At 47.4% G+C, this 26,044-nt stretch overlaps 1 protein-coding gene across 7 annotated transcripts in view; it reads left to right on the top strand.

Annotated features, from left to right (window-relative positions):
- Positions 1 to 26,044, top strand: part of MSI2 (musashi RNA binding protein 2) — a 375,244-nt gene that overhangs the window by 219,896 nt on the left and 129,304 nt on the right. For all 7 annotated transcript variants that reach the window (XM_036223610.1, XM_036223611.1, XM_036223609.1 and 4 more), the window contains one exon: positions 16,621 to 16,669. In XM_036223610.1, the coding sequence (XP_036079503.1) occupies positions 16,621 to 16,669 (49 nt within the window). The remainder of the gene's footprint in view (positions 1 to 16,620; positions 16,670 to 26,044) is intronic.

Genomic DNA, 26,044 nt, shown 5'->3' with positions numbered 1-26,044 from the left:
GATATTGCTTGGCCTTGACCCTTTGGAGGACGTCACCACCTGGAACAAGCTTTACGTTGACTCCTGGTCTAGCACCAGCAGTGGGTCAGCCAGAGTGGGGCCCCAGGAGCTCTCTGGAAAGTGGAGAAGACAGGGGCCCTGTCCTCAGGGAACTTATCCTCCAGAAGGAACACACCCTGGCCAACGCAGATGTAGGGATAGCCATCTGCGGAGCAAGGCACGCAAGTTATCAAACCCAGAACGAGAAGTGAATATAATAAAATGAGTGAATATAATAAAAAGTGAATATGGTAAAAAGTTGAGCAGTGATCCACTCATGCAGATATATTGAACAGACCCCACCACGCCCACACACCACACACCCAGAGACTGGGGAAAGGCTCTTTGGGCTGGAACTGTCATCTCCCCTTTCTGCATGCCTGGAGGTGGGGCCTGCACGAGGTGGGGACCTCTCCGCAGTGCAGGCCCTGGGGCTCCAGTCTTGTTGGCTCAGAATGGTGTCATTTACTCCACGGGGGATGTATCGTGGGTCTGGAGACATCTGGCTTGTTCCTTTCTCCCTTGTTCTCTTGTTCATGATGATGCTATTTCCCGCAGTTGGTACAATCAGCCCCATCTCTGCCTCTGCCCCGCTGTGTCACCGTGGGCAGCAGAGGATTAAGCCCCTGTCCTCTCAGCCTCAGCTGGCACTGTTGGATCTTGCCCAGTCCATTTGGGGAGGTTGATTTCTGCCAAGACCCAGTACGGGCTCTCTGACTTCCTTCTGTGCCCCCCAGTTCCTTTCTGAAAGGCCGGTCCCGCACGCACCTTCAGGTTGGATGAAGGTCCAGCCCCTCCGTGGCTCACGTCGGCCAGGCCCTCACTGATGGCAGCCTGGGCTCTCCATGATGTCCCTGCCCTGCTCCCTTGGCCTCGATGTCACCCCAGAGCTGCTGCTCCAGCAGCAGGCCCATGGTACCTCCTTTCCTAGAATGGCCTCCTGCCATTTCCATAAACCGACACACTGGTTTTTATCTCTTACGGCCAGGTTAGTGTCATTTTTGCTCTCAGTTTTCAGAGCCCTAGAGGACATGAATGAATGATTAAAGACTACAGAATGTCTGTCTGTGCCCTACAGGGGGCTACATCTCTCTGTGAGGTGTAGAGTAATTGCTACATACCATGCGGTGATTGTGTCTTTCCCCCTGGACCTCACAAGCAGGAACCAAGTCCTCCTCATTTTAAAAATCTTTGTACCTAATATGGTAGATATTTTATAAGTTAAATGATTTTTTGAAAATGGATGACTATCTAAAGGGGGCACCACTGCCTGTGACAAATATTTCTTTCCAAATTAGAGCCTGCCCATTTGCTGAGTGAAAAGACGTCATCCAGTCCAGTTGGTAGGGACGTAACAGGCCTAGGATAAAAGACTAGGCCCCGACGCTCTCGTCAGCTGTTGACACCTGCCTGAAGCAGCCTCTTCAGGTGCAGACTGAATCTCCTTTCTGTGCAGATGGCACAGGAGGATCATCACTAGCAGTGGGCTTCAGATTCAAGTCCAGGGGGTGAATGACCTCAGTGAGTTAATTTCCTTACCGCAGAACTTAGAAGCAGAAGAATACTAATGACTTAGTTGCAAGCAACAGAAGCCATCTCCTGCCGACATAGGCCTGTCTGCTTCTCTCTCAGCTGGTTTTCCATGCTTCTCGCCCTTCGTGGCAGGGTGTGGCCGCCCCACGTGCGGACAGGGAGGGCTGGACAGATGTTGGAGAAAGTGGCCAGCTCAAGAATATCCTTTCGTGCTCAGTACTGACTGCGCAGGTAAAGCCGGCCTCTGCACTAGTTTTAATTTCACTTGGTGTCAACATCCTGATGGTTGAAACAGGAGGGGCCTCAGGTATAATGAACTATATTAGACATTTCTCCTGACCAGCTCACTGAGGTGATAATCATAATGGATGACAGCTGTTTAGCTATTTGTGCGAGCCAGAGTGCTGCACATGAATTAACATGCTCACTACATTATGCACTATGAGGTAGGTACCAGCTTACAGGTGAAGTAATGGAGGCACAGAAAAGTTGAGTGACCTGCTCAAGGTCACACAGCTAGTAGTGGTAGAGCCAGAGTCTCAGCCCAGGAAGTCTGCCCCCAGAGCTTCTGGATTTTTCCATTTTTCAGTACTGCAGAGCTGGGACCCCAGTCTAGGTGCCCCAATAGATACTGCTTGTGGACACATGCATCATTGGCAGAAGAACAACGATGCCTTTTATAGACCTAGAGTCTGATGCTGTCTGCAGATGGGGTTCCGCACAGGTCCATTCTCACATTTACCGATTTCAAATCGGTGGGTGGGGACGGTTAGGGGCCCGCGGGTCTGGGAGTGTCTCTTTACTCCAGTATCTCAAAGGAGCCCAGTCCCCAGGTCCTCCACAACCTCTGGCCAGCTCCTTGTGGTTCATCTGTGTTGGTCAAGCTGAGTGCCACACAGCACCTGAGATCTGCTGAGATATCATGGCTCTGGAAATTCCTGTCATTCTCTCAGAAATCCCCAGCCCTGGAGCTCAAGAGGGGGAAATTCACAGATCTGAGCAGTTGAGGAGCGATTTAATTAAAAACAAAGAGAAATGTAAGTGAGTTACCCCCAAATGTTCAAGGGCACCATCTTTGACGGAGGAGGACCTGCAGAACAGGATGGGGCTTCCTCTTAAGTTCCTTGTAACGGAACCTGAGGTTGGTGTGGGGTAAGGACTTCTCACAGTCTAGTGTGTGGCAGGCATTCGTCTTTGTTAGTTTATATGGGGAAGGGTAGTAAATCTATGGGGATGTGCTGCTGGCTTCTGTGCTATTTCACAGGGGTATTTAAAGTAACAGCACCTGACAGTTTACCAGCAGCTAAGAGGTTTTTCTGCTTCAGAAAGCAAAATATTGTATGAGTTGTGCAACTTGTACAAATGATTTGAAGAATTAAGGTGCAGCAAATAGTACACTTTTCAGCAAAGAACTGAAGACTTCATCAAATCATGAAGTTAGCTAGTGGAGGGAAGGCAGGGGTGGGCCCATGGGGTACAGCACAGGTGTGCAGTGTGGCCTGTCATCCTTGTTTAATTTCCTTTTTCTCTGGTCCCAATTTGAATTGCCAAAATATGTTAGATTGCAGTACATTATTTCATTTGCCTGCTTTGTAATTCCTCTTTACCTCAAACAGATGAAAAACATGGCACTAAAGCAAATTGACAGCTCTTGAAATGAGAAAGATCTTTATCCTTCAGAGTGTTGATATAGAAATAAATGAAAGAAAAACATGCTTGTTGGGTCTTGAAGCAGCTTGAATTGGTACCTTTTTTTTTTTTTTTTAAGGGTAGATGAGGGTTTTCCCTCTCCCTTCTTTTTTCCCCTTCAGGGACTCGTATGGCTTGGGATTAAGTAGGAGGGTTGGTTTTTCTATCAGTTCTCATTTGCAAAGATCTGAGTCATGATTTGGACATAAGGAGCAGACCAGAGGTTTCCAAGCTTAGGGGTTAACAGAAGGAATGTGGGGTCTTCAGGTTGACTTCGTTACTTGGTTACCTCACCCTAAACAGCACGAGGGCCAATATCCAGGTGTGCTTGCTCTAGGCAGAGTACTCTGACTCTCTCTGCCCCAGTCGCCCTGTGCTGCCAAGAGCCCCATTTACAATTATGGTGAGTGTTGACAAGTATCATTTCTACACCTCAGAAATAGTGGTACATGAACTATCTCAAAACATAGAAGATCTGTGCTTCAAAAATTAAATAAAACAGAGGGCCTTGATGGCTTAAAAAAGAAAAATTGGAAATCACTGGACTTGAGGGTCTTTTCTGAGTTTTTAAAATCTTTATCCTGTAAAATCTTTCTGAAACTTATTGTGCATTCATTTTTGTATTAGTTACTCTAGTAGGTGCTGAGATTTGCAGAGCTGTCTGTGAAATTTCCTGATGAGACAGCGGGTGAGGACTGCCAACACAGATATTTATGTGACAAAATAGTATTTCAGAATACTGTGCCAGTGCCAAACACGGGTAAGGGATGTGTCTTTCTACTAGGAGCGTACCTTATATATGCACACTTTATCCAAATCAAGAGAAATTAAGGCACAGTTATTTGCACTGTAAACTGATTACTCCTGGATTTCTTCAAATAATGAGCCCCCTTGTGATTTTTTAAAAAATATTATAAATTTGTATTTTAAAGTAATGTAAGACTCACAAAAAGTTGTAAAAATAGTACAAAGAGCACTTGTGTACCCTTCACCCAACTTCCCACAATGATACTATATCTCCCATAAATCGTAACGCATTGTGAAAACCAGCATTGATTTTAACAAGCATGTGTGTGTGCATACACACATACATGCAGTGCTTAGAAATTTTATCACAAGTGTAAGACTCAAGTGACCATCACCACTGTCAAGATACAGAACTGTTTCACCATCACACAAAAATCCTTATGTAATAGTCACCTCCTTACCCCTCCCCTTCCCCCTGACAACTGTCACTGTAATTTTGCTAGAATGTTATAGAAATAGAATCATACAGTATGGAGTAAGCCTTCGAGATTATTTTGCAGTCAGGGTGATTCCTGTGAGACCCGTCCAAGTTGTGTACCAGTATTAGTTTGTTTCTTTTTATTGGGAGAAGTGTTCCACTGTAGGATGCATCGTGGTTTGTTCTTCTGTTCCCCATGCTCTCTGAAATCTGGTTTATTTGCATATGACTCATTATAGCACAGTACATAAAAGCAAGGTACTCTTATGAGGGTAAACCTCGCTCATCCATACAGATTTCACTAAACTGGAATTTGTGGTAATCGATACAGAGTTAATTATTCCATTATCCAGCCCTTGTCTGACAGACATTTGTTGAGCGCCTGTGTGAGCTGTGTACTTGCAATAGTAACAAAGAGCGCTCAAAGCTGAGATCGAAGGCAGGTGGAAATGGTGGGGCAGGATTTAAACCGGGGGACTTCTGACGGACTTTTGTCTTCACTCCTGTCTCCTTTTACTTTGCCACTCAGGCTTTGCCTGGAGCCGTGGAATCTTGGAGAGCTACTTTGCTCCTAGGTCAGCTCAAAGATTTTATGACTCTCTGAATAAGAGGTAACTTTGCCAAGTGATCGAATCCTTTAGCCTGTTGCCATACCTGAACTTTGTTCTCAGCAGCATTTTGTTAGTTATTGTTGGAAGATGCTTTGAGAATTTAACAGTAACAAAGTTCGGATTCCTTTAAAAGTAGTCCATAGTTCAGACCTAAATTGTTTTGCTGATATTTGGTGAGGTCTTTGGGTCAGGGCTTGACCTGAGCATCCTGTAGGTCTTTGGCCCTGGGAGTGACGTCAAGGACCAGAGGGCCAAGGAGATTGGCTCTCAGGTGGTCTAACAAGGAAGGAGAAGTTTTCTCAGATGCCATTAGAATCCCATGGAGAAGCCCTGGGGTGGGTGGTGCTTGGTACTCTGATTCGGGTGTCTGATGTCACGCAGTTCACAGAATTCTGCCATGTGCCAAAATTGGGCTTCAGATCAGTGGAAAGCTGCTATTTCAGGGATCTAAGTGCTACCGCTGTTCAACCAAGGCCTGAGCAGCTCGATCTAGGGGGTCGAGCAGAGACACTCTGAGTTTTTGAAGCTCCAGAAAGGGTTCAGAGGCACTTTGGAGAAGGGTTTCCGGCACTAAGTGAGAAGTGGAGAGGTGACCTCTGAGTTACTTTTAACTCCCGAGTCTGTGATTCTGAGACTAATGGAACCTCCTTTTCTCCGAACACCAACATTCTAAGACCTGGCTGAATTTCTGAGAATCAAAGGCTGGTGGAGAGGGAAGGGCCTAGGGCTCCAGATAGCCCTATGACTTCCGGCACAGCACAGTGGTGCAGTCGTGGAGAGAGTGGCAGGGGATGAGGGACAGGGAGGCACCATGGCATGAGGGTGTCAGAAAGCCCAAGGGTCATTCTAAACTTAAATTCTTTTCATCCATGCTCTGCAACCAATTTTGCGTTGGGCAGAGGTCCTAAATAAATAACAGCTTGATGAATAAATGTGTCACCTTGGCAAAACTCTCCCACTTCCTCCTCCTCCATCCTCACCAGCCAGTCTGTTAAAGGGCCACATAGAAGGTGTCCCAGCGGGTCATGCACCCCCAAGTTCCCTTCCTGAGGGCCCTGGGCTTTCCAAGGTACAGGCAAACCCTCCATCTACCATTATGTCATACCATTGACACTCCCTTTTTCCTAGGCAGAAAGAAGATGCAAATGGCCCAAGGGATTGAAATCAGGGTAGGAACCTAGACTTTCTAAGCCTACAAAATACTTCTCTCTTTTTTCCCTTTCACCAAGCGTATGGCTGCAGCTACGCTTGTCACCATTCGAGATTACATTGGCCACAGGAGATGTGGATGATTTTTCCATTTGGTCCTGATGTTTATTTCATGCCCATCAATATCAGCCCATATTAGGACAGATGAGGTGGTTATTTACAGGCTGTGCATTTTCACACTTGGTAATTATAAACCCTTCCCCTGTTCGGTCAGAGTCGTGGAGATCTATTTTGGCAATTAGCAGTTTAGTATTTGTTTAATGGGAATGCAAGAGAGTGTTACGGCACATCAGAGCTCCGCTAATGATTTGCCTGTCTCTTCTGGAGCTGGCAGGTTTGGGCCTTTTCCACGGTAGGTGAGGCCCAATGGGGACGGGTTGGAGAGGGGAAAGAAAGGTGCATTAGGCAGCCTGCCCACCCCTCCCCTGGCCCCCAGTGCACACTTGCATGCACGCGTGCACACGTGCACTCACAACCGGTGCTGTGAACGAGCCGTGCATTTCCAGAGCGCAGCAGCCGCCACTCGAAGGCGCCTCACACGAGAGGCCGTTAGGCCAGATGCCATTTCTGTGTGACAGCTGTCAAGCCTGCCCGAACCAACTGCCTCTCTCCGACAGCTCATGCCTGGCCTCTCTTGATGTCCTTGTCCCACCACCTCCCTTCCGTACGCCATCTCCTGTTTAAACTCAGGCCCAGATATCCCCAGAGCGAGCTTCCTGCCCCACCCTCCAGGGAGGTGCTAAGGCTCCAGGCTTTGCCATCTCCCCCAGAATGGAGCCCCCACCCCGGCCATGCATTGCACAAGTGTGGACTCTTGCTCTCCTTGCTCAGTTTTGAGATGGGGCCTCCCAGGACTGCTCCCCCAAGGGTATGCTGGTTCTATTAGTGGCTGTGCCCTGGTGTGACTCATTTGCAGTAGGAGACAGACAGTACTGGGTGTAGCTCCCTGCTTAACTGCATGGAGTGTACCTGTGGGCACACACATGTGTATGTGCACACATGTTTATGTGCACACCAATCTGGCTCCGGGAGGGGAATGCCAGGAATAATGGGGCAGTGACTAGACAGTATCTGTGTTCTGTGCATTGAGCACTCACCAGCCACCACTAAAACCTTCTTAAACAACTCCAGGAAGGGGGACACACTCAGCATTTTTAGCACTCATGCACAGTGGGGACTTGCATGGGCCGAGTCCCGGCCGGTGCTGGGGCCCCTCGATCAGTTCCAGCTCTGCCACGAGCTTGCTCTGTGACCACTGAGCAGCCCAGTGATCTCTGGGCTTTTAGAGTTCACCCATCTAAAAGGAAGAGACGCCTCCATCCTCGTTTTCACTTTGCTTTCTAATCATTCCCACTTCTGAGCCTACAAAAGGCAATAGAGGGCTCTCTCCTTGGTTACCGCATCACGTCTCTTAACTTTTTGGTTGGGTTTTAAAGCGGTGTTTGTCAGTTTCTGTAGGAGATAATACACCACACTATGCTCTAGGGATTCAGAAAATAGAATACAATTAAGGGAGGCCAACAGGAAGACGGAGACATCTAGTTTTAAATCCTGGCTCCACCATTTACTGCATGTGTGATCCTAGGCAAGTCACTTAATCACAATGAGCCACAATTTCCTCATCTATATAATGGGTATGATAATACCTACCGCAGAGCTATTGTGATAACTAAATGGGCTTTTGCAAATTGCCTGTTAAGCTCCAGTAAATGCTGGCTATTACAATAATCATTTCGGGGGTGGAGGGGTGGGCGGGGAGGCAGGGTGGGGGGGTGGAGAATAGGCATTTCATAGCTTCGAGTAACATGAGTAACATATCCGAATCTCCGGGACAGAGCTGTTCGGAGACCCCGCACCCCTCCATTTCCATGGATATGTGTCTGTTCCTTAACTTCCTAACTGCCATCTGATGGACACTGCTGTTTGCTCGTTTAAGTTAAATGAGAAAATGGAATGACCTCACAAGAATTTTTAAAAAGTAAAAGTGGGAAAAATAGGGAGGGTAATGAAGAGTCTGGCCAGTGGGGAGAGAATATTCTGACCATAGTAAAACTTGGGAGTCTTCTATGAAGAGTTTAGGAAATGTTCTTAATGCACTGAACTGTATACCAAAGATGGTAGGTTTTATGTCATATATATTTAACTACAATAAAAAAAGGAGTTTAGGCAAAACTAAGCAACCCGGTTCTCATGTTATTCGATTAAAGGCATGAGTTAAAATACATAAGCTTTCAGATGGGTGTAAACTACAAGTTTTTGATTCTTGGAATGAAGAGGAAAAGTGCCGAGAAGCAGCAGCTGTGATAAAAGCTCGGAGAACACCTCCATCACTGCCGTCCTCCAGGGCGGAAGCCAAGACGGGGTGGCTGAGATGCTCACGTGCCCGCAGCAAGCAGGTGACGAGACTCTGATACAGGGCGGGCAGGCACGGGCTGGCGGGGTGAGGCTCGACTCAGAAGACCAGCAGCTGAGCCCTGGGCCCAGCCCCCCTGCCAGCTCCAGGACCACCAGGGAAGAAACCGAGGCTCAGAGTATTGGTAATAGTTCCTGCCTCCTGGGGTCACTGTGAGGACCAAAGCGATGATAATAACATATGTGGAAATATGGGTGGTGGCGAGAGTAAAACAACGGTTTTGTTAGGTTTTCTTACTAAGTCCTGTGTTCAGTTTGTGAGCTTCTCCCAGGACAGAACTTCTCTCATGCTAAGACCAAGATGAGGTGAGGAGAGCCCTCTAAAAGCAGCATGTGGCAGAGGGCCTGCCTGAACCTCACTTCTGGCAGGGGAGAAAGTGCCAGCCTCTTGGCAGCTGAAGGCCCATGTGATACCCCCTCCTTATTTTGGACTCATCTCCACACAAACACATGCTGTGATTAAGGCTCAACTCAGCTGTATTTAGCCATGGAGAACAGGGGTTCTCAACCTTGGCTGCACCCTGAAATCACTGGGGAGCTTTAAACGCTCCTACCGCCAGGCTTCCCATTCCTGAGTTCTGATTTTAACAGGATGGGGTGGGCGGGGGGGACGGGGGCCTCGGCAGCAGGGATTTTAAAAGTTCTGGTGATTCTGGTGAGCGGTCAAGCAGTCAGGGTTGACAACCACTGATCTAGATCTCAGCGTGAGCTAATGGGATTTTCCCAGCCTGCTCTCTTTTCTCCTCCATTTTTCCTGTTGGGCAGTGATTAAAGACAGACCGACCTCACTCTTTGTAAGACCAGAGCATACTGAACAGTCTCATTTCTATAAACTAGACACCATTACTGGGCTTTGGGACAGGCACAGATTTTGTTTCTGCCCAGGCTGGTTGGGAGGAAGCAGAGAGCAGGGCCCTCCTCTGTTCTGAGACAACCGTGGGATAAGGCAGCCTCCGTCTCCAGCGCAGATTCCAGCAACTCCGTCCTGGGCAGTCCTGTCTCATATAGGAGTCTCCCCTCTTGTGAGTTTTAGCGCCTTGAGTTTATAGAGCATAATAAGCCCTGTTAAGCCCTACGCGCTATAGTATCATGGTATTACATTCACGGGTGTTTATTTAAACTAACGTTTGAAGCGTTTGAGTGGGAGCAGGAAACGAAATTCAAGGGCATTTGTTCTGGGGGAGTTTGAAGAGCTGTGTTTCTTTTTTTTCCCCCTCCCTCTTCCTCCTTGTGTCTGGCCAGATAATTTAAGGATCATTTGAAGTGCCATTTCCTGCTTGGTTCTTGATAACGTATGTTGTGCGGGTGTGTGTATTCGTTTCCCAAGAAAAGTAGGAAAATTCTCAGCGTGTGTTGGTCACACCAAAGCTCTGGAATGTCCTCACAGAACAGGGAGTTTGCAAAGGACCAGTGGCAAATGTGATGCTCCTAGATGTGGTCCCAGCAGGCTCTGCGGTCCACGTTAGCATCCTAGGTGGAGAATCTTTGCGAATGGATCTTAGGTGACCATCTCATACAGTTCCCGCTGTTCACAGATGAGAAACTAAGGACAGAGAGGGAGGTGACCAGTCCTCAGCGAGATCCCGATGGAGCTAGGATTAGAACCCGGATTCTGGCCCTGCTTTGTGCAACACCACCTGCCACTCTCAGCTGCCTCCTAGCACCTGCTGAGTTCTCCCCGGCAACTCTTTTTCATTTAGCTGTCTCCTGAGAACACGTTTTCTTCATCCCCAAATCAGCTTTACTCACTGTGTAACTGGGGGGCCAAAAACTGCACACAGGAGAAGCAGCGGTCTGGGGGCACACTCTAGGGTCCCAGCCTTTGGCTAACCAACTTGACAAACAGAATCTTTATGCTCTGTGACTTGAAAGGTTTCTTCCTCTTCAGCTAGCACTTGAGCTGGGCTGGCTAAAAGCTCACCTCTGGATATGGTCAACACCATCTGGCTACTTCTAAAATCACCCAGCAAGAATATCTGGCTCACAATAAATCTTTTGACTCATTATAAAGAGAGTTCACTCATTCATTAAATGAATTAGGATTAGAGAGGCATCACCCACTGACTTGAGTGCTAATTATTGCTGATTTTCATGGTGCTCATTTAGTGACGACCGTGTTGCCAGTTTCTCTTGGCGCTTCTGGGATCTCTGTCTCCGACCTTGCTGCTGGGGCGAAATTAAGAAGTGGTTCCTTCACACCCTGATACCTGTTTTTCACTTGGAATGTGGAACATGATAGTTTAATACCCAGCTCATGTTCTGTATTTTACTATCTTCCATCACTTTTCTTGCCTTTGTTCGCTGTCTAGCATTATGAGACTTGATATATCTTCCGATTGATTAAAAGCTTTTTTTTTTTTTTTTTTTTTTTTGAGGACAGGGACCATATACGAGTTACCTGTTGCCACAAGAATACTGTGTAACAAATGGCCACGAAACCTCCATGGAATGTAACAGCTGTTTATTTCACGCGTCTGGAGTGCACTAGGAGTGGTTCTGCTGATCTTGGCTGGGCTCACTGGCATGTTTTGTAGCTGACTATCCGTCAGTGCTTGTAGGTTGGCCTCTGCTAGGGCGACCAAAGGAACTCGGCCCTGCTCCACGTGTCTCTCATCCTCCAGCGGACTAGCCTGGGGATGCCCTTCTCATGGTGACGGCAGAGGTGCAAGAGAGAATGAGCAGAAACAAGCAACTCCTCTCAGGGCCAAGCCCGAAATGGGCATAAAGTTCTCTCCACCTCATTTTATTGACTGTATCAAGTCAAATTCAGATACGCAGGATGGGGAGGTAGACTCTGCCTTTCTGGGGAAAGGAAATGCAAAATTACAGGGTAAGGGGTACGAGGCCATTAATGCAATCGGTCTGCCAGGGACCTGTGTAATTTACCTCTTCTTTGTACTTTGGCTGATACCCTGCATCTAGTGAGTGCCTAATAAATATATGTCCCATCAAAGTAAATAAAGTTAACGTTAGCTAGATTTTCTAATCAGGACTGAGTTGGATGAGTGATGTAGACGTTAATGAGAGTTTATCTGTTAGAAGGAAAGTTTACATTATCCTGGTAGAATCTGAATTTTTTCTGCATCGGGCACAGAGACAGCTTGGTTGCCACAAAGAAGTTCTTCATTTTTGTCATCTTTTCCATCATGGTCCTCCCTTTGCCATTTTCAGGATCTTAGGACACAAATGTCCAAGAGATGGGGAACAAAGAGGGGAGAACCGTTGCCAAACCGAAGTACATCAGTTGCTTTTGGAAGAGAAGTTTGGTTCCACCTGTTGGGTGCTGAGTGTATGTAAAGAGGAAGAAGCGGCTCTGTCCAGTGTCTTTGACCTTTGCTTTTGTTTCTCGTCCTTTAGAGTAGCACATAGAAAGTGGGGTCCACGGGCCAGGAGGGGCATTAGCATCACCCAGGAGCTTGTTAGAAATGCGAATGCTACCGAGTCAGACATGCTGGAAGTCCGGGTAATTCTGCCGTGGGAGAAGTTTGAGAAACCCTGACCCACCCCCCCAGAGCCATAGAGCTAACAGTACAGCTCCCGCTAATGACTCTCTGATGTGGTGTGTGCATGGTACACGCCTCTGAGGATGTTACAGCAGAGTCTCGACCTTTTGATAGGCAGAAATACACATTGGAGACTTTCTGGTGTCCATACAAAGGGAGGGGGCATCCTCAAACATCTCACGTTAAAGGTATTTTACCCTGCTTTGTTGTTCACATACATACACACTACCAAGAATGCCAAGGCTGCATTTTAAACCTGCCTTATTAGAAGACACATCTCAAGGTACCAGACATGTGTCAGGATGTAAGACAAAGTGTGTGCTGAGGTTCAGACACCTCCTCCTTCTCACTCTCTCTGGGGACCTCCAAGACCACTAGGTAGGTCTGTGGGCCCCACTTTTGATGCAAAGAAGTCTGTAAGACAGGGGAGGGCACTGTCAACACAAATAGAAGTACTAATCTCGAAAGGGACTGTGGTATCCTTTGAGGAGGCATTTCTCAAGGGTTAAGAGTTAATGTCCTGAAAAAAAAAAACAAACCTGTTTCCACCTCCCCACCAAATCTTTGTGGTCTTCCAGCACCCCAGATGAGGCCTGGCCTGCATGTTGTATTTGATGGCTCTGTACAGCCAACTAATCAATCTCAGTCTCTTTCTCTCTCTCTCTCTCTCTCTCTCTCTCTCTCTCTCCCCCCCCCCCTCCTCTCCCTCTCCCCTTCCCCTTCTCTCCCTCTCTTGCCCTCTGTATGTGTGTGAAAGAGAAAGAGAGAGAAAGACGGAGACGGGGACAGACACACAGAGTTATCAGTTTACTGGCTCTGAAGCTGTATACTAGTTACCTTGACTGTCCCTCATTCCCCTGTGACGGAGACACACACAAGCCGCTTCTGTTTGATTCGCATAGAACCGTGAGAAACAGCCCCGTATGTGAGGCCATGTTTTTCATTCTATTCAGTCTTTGTATATTCAGATTCTTCCAGTTTCGGCTCTTGCTGTTCTGCCAGATTTCCATCGCATTGATGGCTTCTCTGAATTAATGTGTTTTGCAATCGCTGAAAAGTTTTTTCCCCCCAAGCACCGGGACTTATCCAGATTGATTTTTTTTTCCCTTTCTCTTTCCTCTCTAGCTACTTCTTAGATGTTTTATTTCGTTAAGTGTTAATAGAATTTTTCTTTCAGCCTGACACTTTATCTATTCAGGGGGTCTTTGCAAGTCCCGTTGTACAACTGGACTATGGAGGAAAGAGCTCTATTCTTTCCGACAATGGTTGCCCTAAAAAACATACACCGTTCCTCCCCCTCGCTCACCAGGATAGAGCGAATGATGGAAGGGCGGCAGCAAAAAAACGCCCAGACTAAGGAAGAAAAAGGGGGAGCCATGCACTGTTGAAAGGGAGGTTTGAAAATACATTATTTTAAAAATTCAAAATATTTATTTCCTAAGGGGATCTGAGTTTCAGTACCGAAACATAGCCAACACAGAAGGGAGGCTGTTTTTCTTACTGTTAGACATTTTTAGCTCAAAATATGGACTTGGCAAACATGTTAGAAAATATGGAGATGGGTGCGAAACAGATGTCACATTTACCTGCGTGATACCCAACAGGCTTCAGCCCCCACCCAGCCGCACCCCAGGCATTGGAATCCTAATCGAGGCCCAGGGTCTGAATCTGCGACACCATATGCTCGAGTGTGACTGCTCTGTGTACAAACAAACCAGTTGATCTTCTGGTGGTTTTGCTTGAGCGGTGCATAGGAGGCAGATGCTGTGGTGTGCGGGGCCTCAGCAGGTGCCTGGGGGACTCGCCAAGCCTCTGGCCAGGGAGGAGTCTGCCGAAGGCACCCAGCCTCCAAACGAGCATCACCGACTCCCATCAGCCTGGTGCCCGGGAGAGAGAGGGCGGATTCCTACTGGAGCATCAGTCGCCACGCAAGGCCATTTTCCTCCGAGTAACTGACTTCAGAAATGGGGACCAGAAAGGGAAGGCCCCAAGAGCTTGTTCGTTCAGGCTCAGTTGCTTAGCAACAAAAGGGGGTCCTGACTCAAGAAGAGATTTTTAAGTGAAGCCAGTATCTTGGAGGTTTGTCTGGCTTGTCTACCTGCCTCTTCCATTCTTACCTTGACTTTGCGTTTCCTCCTATTGTACATGGTGGTGTCTGGAAAAATGGATTTGACTTGTCTGGAAGCACCATTTTAAACTTCATTTTATTGCTTCGCCAAGTGTCCTCCCCTCCGTTGAAGACTATAGTCTGGGAGGACTGAGGAATGAGAAACTCTGAATTCTTTTCTCAGCTGGCTTAGATCAGGCCCCCACGCTCATTTGTGAGCCTTGGAGCTCCAGTGAACAGTGCTCAGCCCTTCCCGACCACATACACACACTAAAATTGCTCCAAGCACAGAGCCCTGTGGTTAACAGTTTTGTTCTCCCATAACCACATGGGTTGGGTTATATTTTTACTGCCAACCTTGGGCACAGAATGAATGAAGAGGCCAGGCTGCTTACCTGGCCAAATCAGGTACCATCCCCCAGTGAGTAGCTGATTGGCTAGGATAACACCTGCACTAAAGATGTGTATTTTGTGGAACAAAAAGGATTAGATTATGAATAAAAGGATGAATAAAAGATTATGAATAAAAGTGGAGTTCAAAGCCAAATCTAATTTACTAAGTGTCAGTTTCTTGAGATCTAGGTGGGAATCAGGTGTGGATCCTGAAATATTACTAGAAATGTTCAGAGGGTTGCCAGATGCACAGGAGGACTGAAGAAGGGACTAGGAAGAGACAGAAGATGCCTTGGGTATTTCTTCTCTTTGATGTTTTTGAAGGGTTCTAGCATCAATGTATTAGTCCAAAGATGGGTGGCTTAAATGAATTCATTTTCTCACAATTCTAGAGGCTCGGAAGTCCGAGATCAAGATGTAGGCAGGGTTGGTTTCCTCTTAGGCTTCTCTCCTTGGTTTGCAGGTTATCACCTTCTCTGTCTTCTCATTGTCTCTTCTCTGTACCTCGGTCCAGATTTCCTCTTCTTAAAAGAACCCCAGTTGTATGGGATCAGGACCCACGTGAATGACCTCATTTTAACTTTATTACCTCCTTAAAGACCCTGTCTCCAAATACAGCCACACTTTGACATACTAGGGCTTAGGACTTAAACACATGAATGGAGCAGGGGGTACAATTTAGTCTTTCACAGTCAAGTTCCTTTGTTTATAACAAAACAATTTAAATATTAATCAGAAGGATAATTAAGCTATAGCTTCTCAATCCGTGAAATATTATGCAGCAGTCAAGATAGTATTCACAATATCTCACGCTCATTAGGTTGACTACTATCCAAAAAAAAAAAAAAGAGAGAGAGAGAGAGAGAGAAAAGAAAAGTGTTGGCTAGGACGTGGAGAAATTGGAACCCGTGTGCGCTGTCGGTGGTAATGGAAAATGGTGCTGCCACTGTGGAAACCAGTACGGTGGTTCCTTAAAAAATTAAGAATAGAGTTACCATATGGTCTAGCAGTTTCACTTCTGGGTGTATACCCAAAAGAAGTGAAGGCAGAGACTTGAAGACATGTTTGTACACCCACGTTCGTGGCAGCGTTACTCATAATAGCCAAAACCTAAATGTCCGTCAGTGGGCGAATGATAAGCAAAATGTGATGTACATACAATGGAATATGGATGAACCTTGGGGACATGATGCTAATTATAATAGACCAGTCACAAAAAGACAGATACTATGTGATTCTCCTTAAACGAAGTACTGTGAGTAGTCACAGTCATAGAGACAGAAAGTAGGACGGTGGTTTCAGGGGCTGAGGGGATGAAGGGAATGGGGGGTTATTGTTTAATGAGCACAGAGTTTCAGCGTTACAAGGTGAAAGAGTTCTGGAGCTGGACCGTGGCGATGTGATGTTAGTGCAACATAATAGATGTGTTTAATACCACTGAACCGTACACTTAAAAATGTTTAAGGTGACAACTTTTATGTTATGTATATTTTACTATTATACATTCATATATATATATAATTTTTTTAAAAACTAGAAAAAAAAAGATAGTATTCACAATGTAGTAACCTGGGAATTTTTTTGCAATACTGTTATGTATAAAAAAAGAACAAAGGAAAAATTCCATATACAGTATGATTTAAACTCTGTTAAAATAGACCATAGATGTTTTTTAAAGCAAAAACCATAGAGAAATAAATGCACCAGATGTTAACTGTGGTCGTGCTAGGTGGAAAGACCAAATGACAGGTGGTTTATTTTTCTTTCTAAGTTTTTGTATTTTCAAATAGAATTTAATGAGCAACTATGACTAACATAACGGGATCCGCCCCACACGTAATGTTTCGTGTATTTTGTTAAAATTGCTAAAGCAGGTTCTATTCTTTGTTTGTTTTGCAGGTGGAGGACGCGATGCTGATGTTTGATAAGACCACCAACAGGCACAGAGGTAAGAACCCTGGTGTAAGGTTGCCTCTCCGTTTCTTGCCACCCCAGTCTCACAGACAACAGATGCAGTGAATATTCCAGAATTAAGCAGGTAGAGTTGGCCATCTGTTGAAGATCTGTATTAATGGAGAGTCGCAATAGCATAAAGGGACCAGATACTTGGACGGTTCAAAAAAACCATTTCCTTATGACTTGAGAATTGTCATTTAATTATGCAGCCACGCCCAGCATAGGTTCAGATATACTTTTCTAACCCCAGCTTTCTTAGTCCTTGCTAAACCTCAGCACTAAGTGATCCAAGTAGAAATTATTCATAGCAATTACTCTATTGAGTTTCCAATTTGCATTGAGAGGGAGGGGGTTTAGAAGCACACTGTCAATCTAGAGATCCAAAAGGGGGCGGGGAGGGAAGCCTTGTTATAGGTTTATTGGATGTGTACAGTGATTATAGACTAGGAAATGCCCTTCCGCACCTCTGGGATGTTTGGAGGGCATCTGTGACTACTCTTTTTTTCTCTTGTGCTCTTATTGTCCCATCCATGTTTTAGAAAATGGGTCTCAACTTGGGATCTGTAAACCCCTGAAATGACATGCAAAATGTTTTGTTTGTGCCTTTCTCGGGGAGAGGATCCCTAGCTTTGAACAGATTCTCAAAGGGGTTTCTAAACCTCTGACTCTCCCAACCCCCCAAAAAGAGCAACATTAAAATTATTGTTTTAAACAGAAAATTGGGTGAATTTAGAAAAATCCACCCCAGAGGAAATAGGGTAAATGTTATTGTACAACATTCCAGTCTCCTGTTCTCTGGAAGCGCCTGGTTTCCGGGGTTCCTATTCCGGGGTTGCGCTATTGAGCAGAGCTTCTGAAGTGAGGTGGCAGGAAGCAATGTTCTCTAGCAGAGCCGGAGAGAGCAGTGTTTCCCTGCCACTCGGATTGCATTTAGATGTTTCTTGTGTTGTTTACATTCTTGCTGTCAACTGTGATTAGAAGCAGTTACCCAGGGCCGACTGTCTCTCCTGTTTGGAGCAGGCAGGCCGAGTGAAAGGGAGAAGGAGCGGAGTGGGAACCGTTGCTGGTGGGGGCGGGGGAGGAAAGGGGCTGTCCCAAGTGTGTGTGCCTGGTAGTCGGCTCCTCAAGCATCGCCTTACAGCGTCCTCGAAAGGGAGAATGGAAAGTTGGGCAGAAAACTGGGGTGTCCATGGTGTATACATGTTGGGGAGGGCTGCGGAGGGGGTAGAGGATGAGGAGTGGAGGGGGGCAAGGAGAGAAAAGACGAGCGGGTAGGTGTGGAATGACCGCCTTTGTCCTCTGCATTGCTCGGGGGTGGGAGCTGAGAGAGTGGCACGGGGCGGGGACACCTGCGATGGGCAGTTCACCGTTCTCCTGCACGGTCACCCACATCGCGTCGCTTGTCACGGTTTCCCAAGCATTGCTGTCACGTGACTGCAGAGCCTCCAACCCGGACGCTCTGGGTTGGGTGGAGCCCTCTCATTACATCTTCATAGCAGTGGCTTTGGGGAAATCATGTAACTTCTCCATGCCTCAGTTTTTTCATCCGTGAAATGAGGGTAATTTTAGTACTTCTTATAGGATTGTTCGGAAAGTGTAGTGCCAAGCACATCGTCGGCTGTGCATAAACTTTAGCCCTTCCTCCTTTTGCTTATCGTCGTCATCACCTTCACTTTGTCTGTGAGATTACCACAGCTCAGAGGAGGTGACTGCTACACCCAAGGTCAGAGCAGCGACTCCGACCTAGGACTCCTGATTTCAAATTCTATTCTTTCTCTGTCATCTTCACATGGGGAAGGGTGTGTTAAGAATGTTTCATCTGTTTATTTGCAGGGTGGGTGAGGCTCATCTGAATATGGCACTGGTGTCCAGTGTTAGAATTTGTAGTCCTGGAAGATGCCTGAGTGGCCTCTAGTCAGTATTGTTATCATTCTTTTTTGAATATCAATGAATAAAAAGGTCTTTTTAATCTCTTGCTCTGTGTCAGGCCCTGTGTTGGAAGAAATGATAAATCATATCATTCGACCCTCACAGCTGTGCAGGTAAAGGAGTTTGTCATCTGAGGAACTAGAGAAGGCTGGTGACTCTGTGTGTAGTAACTGATAGAGGTATACTCACACTCAGGATGTCAGGCTCCCGGGCTACAGGAAAAGTTCTTCCTCCTTTCTAACCCAGTCGCTGTCTGCTGTGGATGAAGCCTCCTCCCTTTGCCCAGAGGCACTGAGTACAGCCATGAGGTGGCGAGCCCCCTGTGCCTGGGTGAGGGGGAACCCTTTCCTGCTGTGAGGCGGAGGGTGTCCACTCCATGGCCCCGTGCTCAGAGCAGCTGCAGGGACGTCAGTGTTTACAGTCCCAAGTCAGGACTTCAGGTGGGCATGGGTGGGTGTGCAGAGCCCCTGATGCATGCACGGGCCTGCCCCAGCCAAGGCAGGGCCCACACCAGCATCCTTCTACCCTGCCGGAGTTTCCAAATTCCTGTGGTGGATGCACGACCCCTTACATAATTTATGAGGCCAGAACAGATGACAGGTGGGGCATCTTATTCAACAAGTATTAAGAATTTCAAGATGACAACAGGGCATTCAACCCCGAGTGGAGCCCTTCTGAGCATGCGCCGTGTGTATGACCGCATAGGCTGCCCACCCATGAAGCGGCCTTGATGGGAACAGGCAGCCAGTGGGGCCGGGGTGGAGAGGCCGGGGGGAGGGGAGGAGATATGCCTGGAAGTTTCAGCAGGAAGGACATGACGTGCTGTGTCCCCTTCTCTCCAGCACAGCAGTCCACTCCCTGGTGTTTCTTCTCCATAGGTGGGGGCGTTGGCCTGTGCACATATTCCAACCCCTCTAACCAGCTGAAGGGGGGTTCTTTCTGTAGTGGGTGCTAAGCTGGGGTAATACTTCAGCGATTTAGAACATGTAGGGGAGGAAAGAATTTTTTAAGGAAAGAACATAGCGTAGCAGAAACACGATTGTATATATGGAGCAGGTGGGCCCCCCATCCCGGGCGAGACGGAATGTGCATTTGGAATCAGAGGATAAGCACACACACAAAATAAAATCCTCCTGCAGCCACCTTGCCCCAACCTTCCCATCGCCTCCTCAGCTTCCCGTTTTCCATTATCTTATCAGGAGGAAAACGCTGCACTAGCAGAAGCTGAGGACACCTCTCGGGCTGGCACTGCCTCTCTCGCTTTCTTCTTAAAGAGCCCCAAACCATTAACCTCTTGGCACTGTCACAGCACTTGCTCAGCACTTCTCGTCAAACTTCTAACCCAGCCCTGCTGGGCAGCCTGCAGTACTGCCTCGTCCTTAACCCCAGGCATTTGAAAACCACCTGTGTGCCCTTGGAACTGTGACAGCTGCTGTTCAGGGAAGACGACATGGGACTGGGCCTGGTTTTCTGAGAGTCTGGTCAGTCAGGCTCAAGGGACCCACGCAGGGCACACTTGCCATTATGGGCCAGGGATCAGGGCAGAATTTCCACTCTTTGCCCCCACGGTGGCCTTCTCCTGCCCCTATTCTCTGTTGGGTCCGGTAGGTTACTTTTGCACAGCAGTTTACTTCTCCTGTTTCCAGAAGCACTAGCCTGTGTCTTTTTCCATATTAAATCTGCACTTGGACCCTTTGGCACCATGGGAAAGGACTTAGGGGACAGGAGACAGTGATCCCTCCCTCATCCTGGAAGCAGAAGAAAGTTGAGCAGCAGTTAGTTGAGTCACACAGAAGTGTGGGGTCTTCCTCCCTTTCTCCTCACAGAGACTGCCTTTCCGCTTCTGTTTTCCCTTGATGTTTAGCCGGGGGCACTTTTCCTAATTTCCCTGAACACCTGAGGCTCCTGCTCTGAAAAATACAGGAACTGGGACTGATGAGTTCCTGGACTTGAAGTATGTTTCTCGCTTTCAGCTTTTTAACTGAGACAGTATCCAAGATTAATTCTTTCTTTATTTTATTAGGCAGGGGAGGGAGGTGGGCAGGTGTAGGCTGGGTGCCCCCCTGCCAGATGAGGGTTAGCAAGCAGGAGTGCCTAGACGAGGAAGCTGGCAGAGAAGGAAGCTCGCCTGTGATGCCATGGGGAATTCTGAAGATGGGGCTGTCCCCAGGTGGGGTGAGAGGGCTTGCCTTTCTCTCTGTATGTTGATTAGTCATTGGCTGCAGCCCACCCCAGGAAGCAGGTGTGACTTTGGGCTTCTACTGAGGAAATCCTGGAGGGGGCGGGCAGCTGGAGGCCATCTTCCCGAGGCACTTCTAGCAAATCCCAAAGGGGGATCTGGGTGTCCCATCACAGTGCATTCCATGGTGGTCCAGTGGGTTCTGTGTTAACCAGGCCGTGCTAACACGCTCTGTAGAAACAGCCAGCACTTCCTGAGCACTTCCATACCAAGTGCCTGTGCATACTATTGAATCATCATGATGGACAGTCTTAGGGGAACTCGGCCTCCCACCGTCCCCCCTGGACAGGTGTACACCCAGCCTGTCTGAAGCAGAGCCCATGCTCTGACACTCTGCAAGCACCGTGCTAGGCAGTAGTTTAAAGCTCCTCCTTCTTATTAGTCCTTCTCCATACCTACCCTTCTTGGTGGACTATGGTGCACCTCCATTTGCAGATGAAGAAACTGAGGCACGGAGAGTTTTCGAATGCCCCATAGCAGGTTCTGACAGCAGGTAAGATCTGTGCTACTGGTAGAAGCTGGGGCCGCCCCTGGCCCCGCCCACCACTCCATTCCATAGCCTTCCATGAGATTATTTGTTCCCAAGGGGAGGGAGAGTGGTGGCTTTCCAGTTTTCTCAGAGTCATTTCATTTGCTCCTTAAAAGTTGTTAGAGGCGGTCCGAAAAATATTGGACTCATCATCAAATAATTTAATCATTGGGGATAAGTTTGTTGCTTTCTCCTTGCAAAACTCAGATAAGATCTTGAATTCTGCAATAGGTATCGATCCCAGAGTCGGGCTGGAGGGGAGAGGCGCTGAGGAAGAAGCTACAAGGTGCTGTCCTTTCTGAGTCACTCCTTGGTTGGCAGAGGCTGAGGGGTTGGAAACCAAAGTGGGGCGGGGGGTGGGTTGGAACGGTTCAGCTCTCTCTCCACCCTCCCCACATCAGCCCTGTTTGAGAATGTGGAATGTGGGAGTGCTGGTTGCTAAATACATCTCACACTTCCTTATGGGGGGCCCTCCTTGAGCGCCATTCCAGGGGAGCCTCAGCTGCCCCTCCCTCTGACCCCAGGGTTCTAGGTTGATGAACCCTGCACTGTTGGCTCCCTCCAAATCTTCCCCATCAGGGGAGAGCTAGGTGGTTGGGGGCTCCTTGGAAAATGAGCCGGGTGTCTTTGAAGCTTATCAGACACCCGGTGAGGGTCAGCTGGAGAGGGAGTGGCATCCGGGGGAGCACAGAGGAGACTTGGAGCCTTCTTACTCCCTGTGGCTCCCATTACCCAGCAGGCCTGTTTGCAGAACAGTGCCAGAGGCAAAGGAACAGGATACACTGAGAGAAAAATAAAGATCAGTGTGATAGATGACTCCTCTCCCAACTGTTAGCAGTCTCTTATTAAGCGCAATGCTAATGGCTCTGGAGAGGAACAGCAGCTCTGAGGCAGACCCAGTCCCCCAACAGGCCCCCTCACTGCATTGTCCTCAGCCCCAGAGTGGCTTTGTGAACCTCAGTGAGCAGGCTTACCGCGTGGCTGGCTGTGGGACCGAGTTGGCTTCTCCCCCGAAGCTCACATATCTCTGTCCCGAAAAGCAGCTGGCTGAAGTTTAAGGTCTTCGTAAATTGTATAATCAGTTTATTTATTAAAATGGTGCCAGTGAGATGGAGCTGAAACTGTGATAGCAGATAATGCTTTTCTAAGGAGAAAAAATAGCCCTTAATGTCCTGACTACCTGCCAGACACTCACTTTTGAAATTGACCTCTGAAGTCCATACCGACTCTTTTATGTACACTAAAATGATTAAGAATTACACCATAATCATTTGTGTGTTGGAGCCTATTTCCCAAGGCGGGGGAGGGGGACATGTCAAAAGAGTTACACGAAGGCATAAATTAAAAATAAAATGGTATTGCTTTGCTTATAGGTGTGGGATGTCAAAGATAATTGTGTGTGTGTGTGTGTTTTCTAATGAGATTCTAGCATTCCGACTACACTGGTAAGGGGTTTGAAAGTATACAACTCATAAATGTATGTGACTTTGTGGGATGGAGGAAGAAGTGTGTTTCACAAAGAGGCTAAGTCAATCTGGGTGGGAAAAGGTTATTAGGTGGAGTAGAAAGTATGTTAAGGGTTTGCAGAATCACAGCTTGTGATGACATTAGTGCTAATGTGACATGAGGGCATCTTGCAAAATACCAGTGCCTACAGTTTGGGTCTGGTGCAAGATTTTGCTGACGGGTCCGCCCATCCTGGAAGAGTCATACCCTTTGCATTTTCCCTGCCTCTCAGATCTGCTCTCTCATCCTTCTCACCCTTTATGCTAAATGCTAACGGTGTTAGGCACCCATCACACTCCACCCTGAGTCTGAGATGGGTTAAGGCGTTTGTTGGAAACCAGTAAACCAATAGCTGATCATTATTGGTATTGATTCCAGTTCTGCACCTGGATTGGAAGCCAGTTGACAAGAAGGCTGATGGTCTGTCGTAGACCATCACAGAGCTTTCCATTTGGTCCAGAGTAGGATGTGGCCATCATCAAGCACACCCTTGGGCTCTTTAATGCAAGTGGAGGTCTAGATCATGTTGGGTGATGACACCATTCCCAGAGTGGACCGTGGTCAGTGTGGTGCAACTATTTAAGAAAGAGACTGGTAAACCAGGTCTCTAGGAGAGAATGTTCAGAATGGAGTAGAGACTCAATACCATTGAGTCTCATGCAGGCCATTCAGAGAGAAACAACCTGGAGGTCAGGGGGTGAGGGTCTGGCAGTGATGTGGACATTAATTGCTGTGCTCCTGTCTGGAATCATTCATTCTAAAGCCAGAGCTGTATAAGGGGGATAGGCATGCTTGTATGCCCACCATGAGGGGTGCACCCCATCTTCTTCACTCCCCTTCAAGGCTTTGCCTGGTGGGCTGTGCAGACTTGCTCCGCCCACCCTAGCCCCCAGCATCTTCCCCACAAGGCCTAGCCTGTCACCTGACCCATCTCAGGACCTCCTTCAGAGCCTACAAGGAGTCTATGAGGAACACCGCGTAAGGGGTGGGGTGTGAAGGGCCACAGCCTCCACCCTGAGCCATCACTCAGAGACCATCCCCTTGGAGCTGTCTGCGTATTTTATTTTCTCGTTAAATAAACACCATTAGCCTTCCCGAGAAATTGGTACAAACATGACCTCACAAATAACCAATTAAAAGGGCGAGGTTGAAGGAGAATATGAATTTGAAAACATGCAGAGGAGGCCATTAAAGATTCCTGTAGATGCCCCAGCACTGGCAACATCGATCTGGGACCTTACTTTTATTTCTGACAGGAAAGCTAGGTGTGTGCTTTAATTCCCCCCACCCCCACACCCCAGCTAACTAAATTCCGGAAGCGCCCATTCCGGCGCTGTCTCTTGAGATATTAATCAACACAGTAGCTTGGTTTCTGTTCACCTGCTTTTCTTTGTAGACGCGGAGGAATACGAAACCCTTAACTCCTTAGCAACAGGGCTGGGGATGGGGTGCCCAGCGCGAGAGAAGCTTGTGAACCCAGGGGAACTTGGCACCCTGGATGCGCTGTGTTTTCTTTAGCGCAAGTATAAATCTTAAACTTCTTTCCTTTGGAATAAAAGCCCTGGCACCAGAAGGGCAGTGAGCTAATAGGTCTTCCTGCCTGCCTTCTGGCTGTGGCCCACGGAAGCAGAAAGGGAGTGGGCGCCGGGGTCAGCAACTTCACTGACCCAGAAATGGCTTTTTATAGAGAGGGACAATGAGGCTTTTTTGTTCAGCCCTGTTCCCATAGAGGCCCAGACTCTGACTCTCATGACATGTTTTAAGATCTTGGTGAGGGCAGAGTGTGGAGGCCTGAAGAAAAAGGAGCCTTTGGCTTGGCGACTTTATTAAAAGCACACCATTTCTGAGCATCAGGGCGATGCCAGGGGCAGTAGAGGCCTGGCCCAGGGGAACCAGGAGCCCCTGGCGGCTGCCTTTTGCTGAGGCTGGAGGCTCCTGCAGTTACTGTGCAGCTCTGCACTTAAGCTTCTGCCTTAAGCCTTGCCGTTCAGAGGACACACACCAGCCCATCTGAAGTTCTGGATCACACAGGGTGCTGGAAGGAGCCTAAGTTTTAGTGTTGGCCATTCTTGGTTTCACACCCCAGCTTTCCCATGGGCGTGATCTCAGCAAGTTACTGAAAAGACTTTGAGCCCCGTTCGTTCAGCTCGCTGCGGAGGTGGCGCATCTGCTCTGTAGGAGTTCAGGGAGTCAACTTGTACAGTGCCCACGGTTAGTAGTTAGTGCCCGCTAGCCTTAGTTCTTTCCCCATTAAAGGCAAACTCCATCCCGTGTTTGAATTTTTAAGACCCTCCCCTTCACACACGAAATATATACTTGCATGTGCATAGAATATTTCTGAAAGGATACCCACAAAACTGGAAACGAAGAGTTAAATGGCACAGTGGTCAAGAGCACACACTCTAGAGCCAGACAGCTGGTGTTTGAATCGAAGCTCTGTGACCTAATAGCTGTGTGACCTTGGGCAAGTTACTTCACCTCTTTGTGACTCAGATTCCTCATCTATAAAATAGGAATAATGACACTGGGTTAGCCTGAGGCGTACATCAGTTAATAAGTGTAACGGTCTCTGGCCATAGTAAGCGCTCAAATATGTTTATGCACATGTATATGTATTCATAGATTGCAAATATACGTAAATAAAAAACAACATTTGCTTGTGGGGAAGAGGATTTCAGTGACCAGAGGTACAAAGATACGGGAAAACTTTTTATTGTATACTCATTGATTGACCTTTTGGATTTTTGTACCATGTACATTTTTTTTTTTTTTACCTATTCAGACATTTACTTTCTTAATGTAAGCTTTTAAAATTCATTCCCATTTGAATTGTAAATATGGTAATATGACAGCATGAGAGAGAATTAAAAAAAATTCACCTCATTCCTAACAATAGCTGTTGTCATTTCTACCTTGTTCCCGGCATTATACATAAATATTTTTCAACTTGGTTGTAATTATGGGGTCATTAGAACATGTGGTGGCTCGTACTTTGCTGAATGAAGTGTGGGCCCTGCCTCATCTGAATTTTCTGTCCTGCCAGGAAGAGGGACTCAGGAGCTTCAGAACAAGATGTCATTGCACGGAGCCAAGAATCCTTTGCCTCTGTGTTGCCTCTGGCTCCCCCCAACCCCCATACACAGAGAGATAGATAGATGAGGATT

This window comes from Rousettus aegyptiacus, unplaced genomic scaffold, assembly GCF_014176215.1.
Source record: "Rousettus aegyptiacus isolate mRouAeg1 unplaced genomic scaffold, mRouAeg1.p scaffold_m13_p_6, whole genome shotgun sequence".
NCBI lineage: Eukaryota > Metazoa > Chordata > Mammalia > Chiroptera > Pteropodidae > Rousettus > Rousettus aegyptiacus.
The sequence above is the reverse complement of the archived record's forward strand: the minus strand, read 5'-3'. Positions and strand labels throughout refer to the sequence as shown.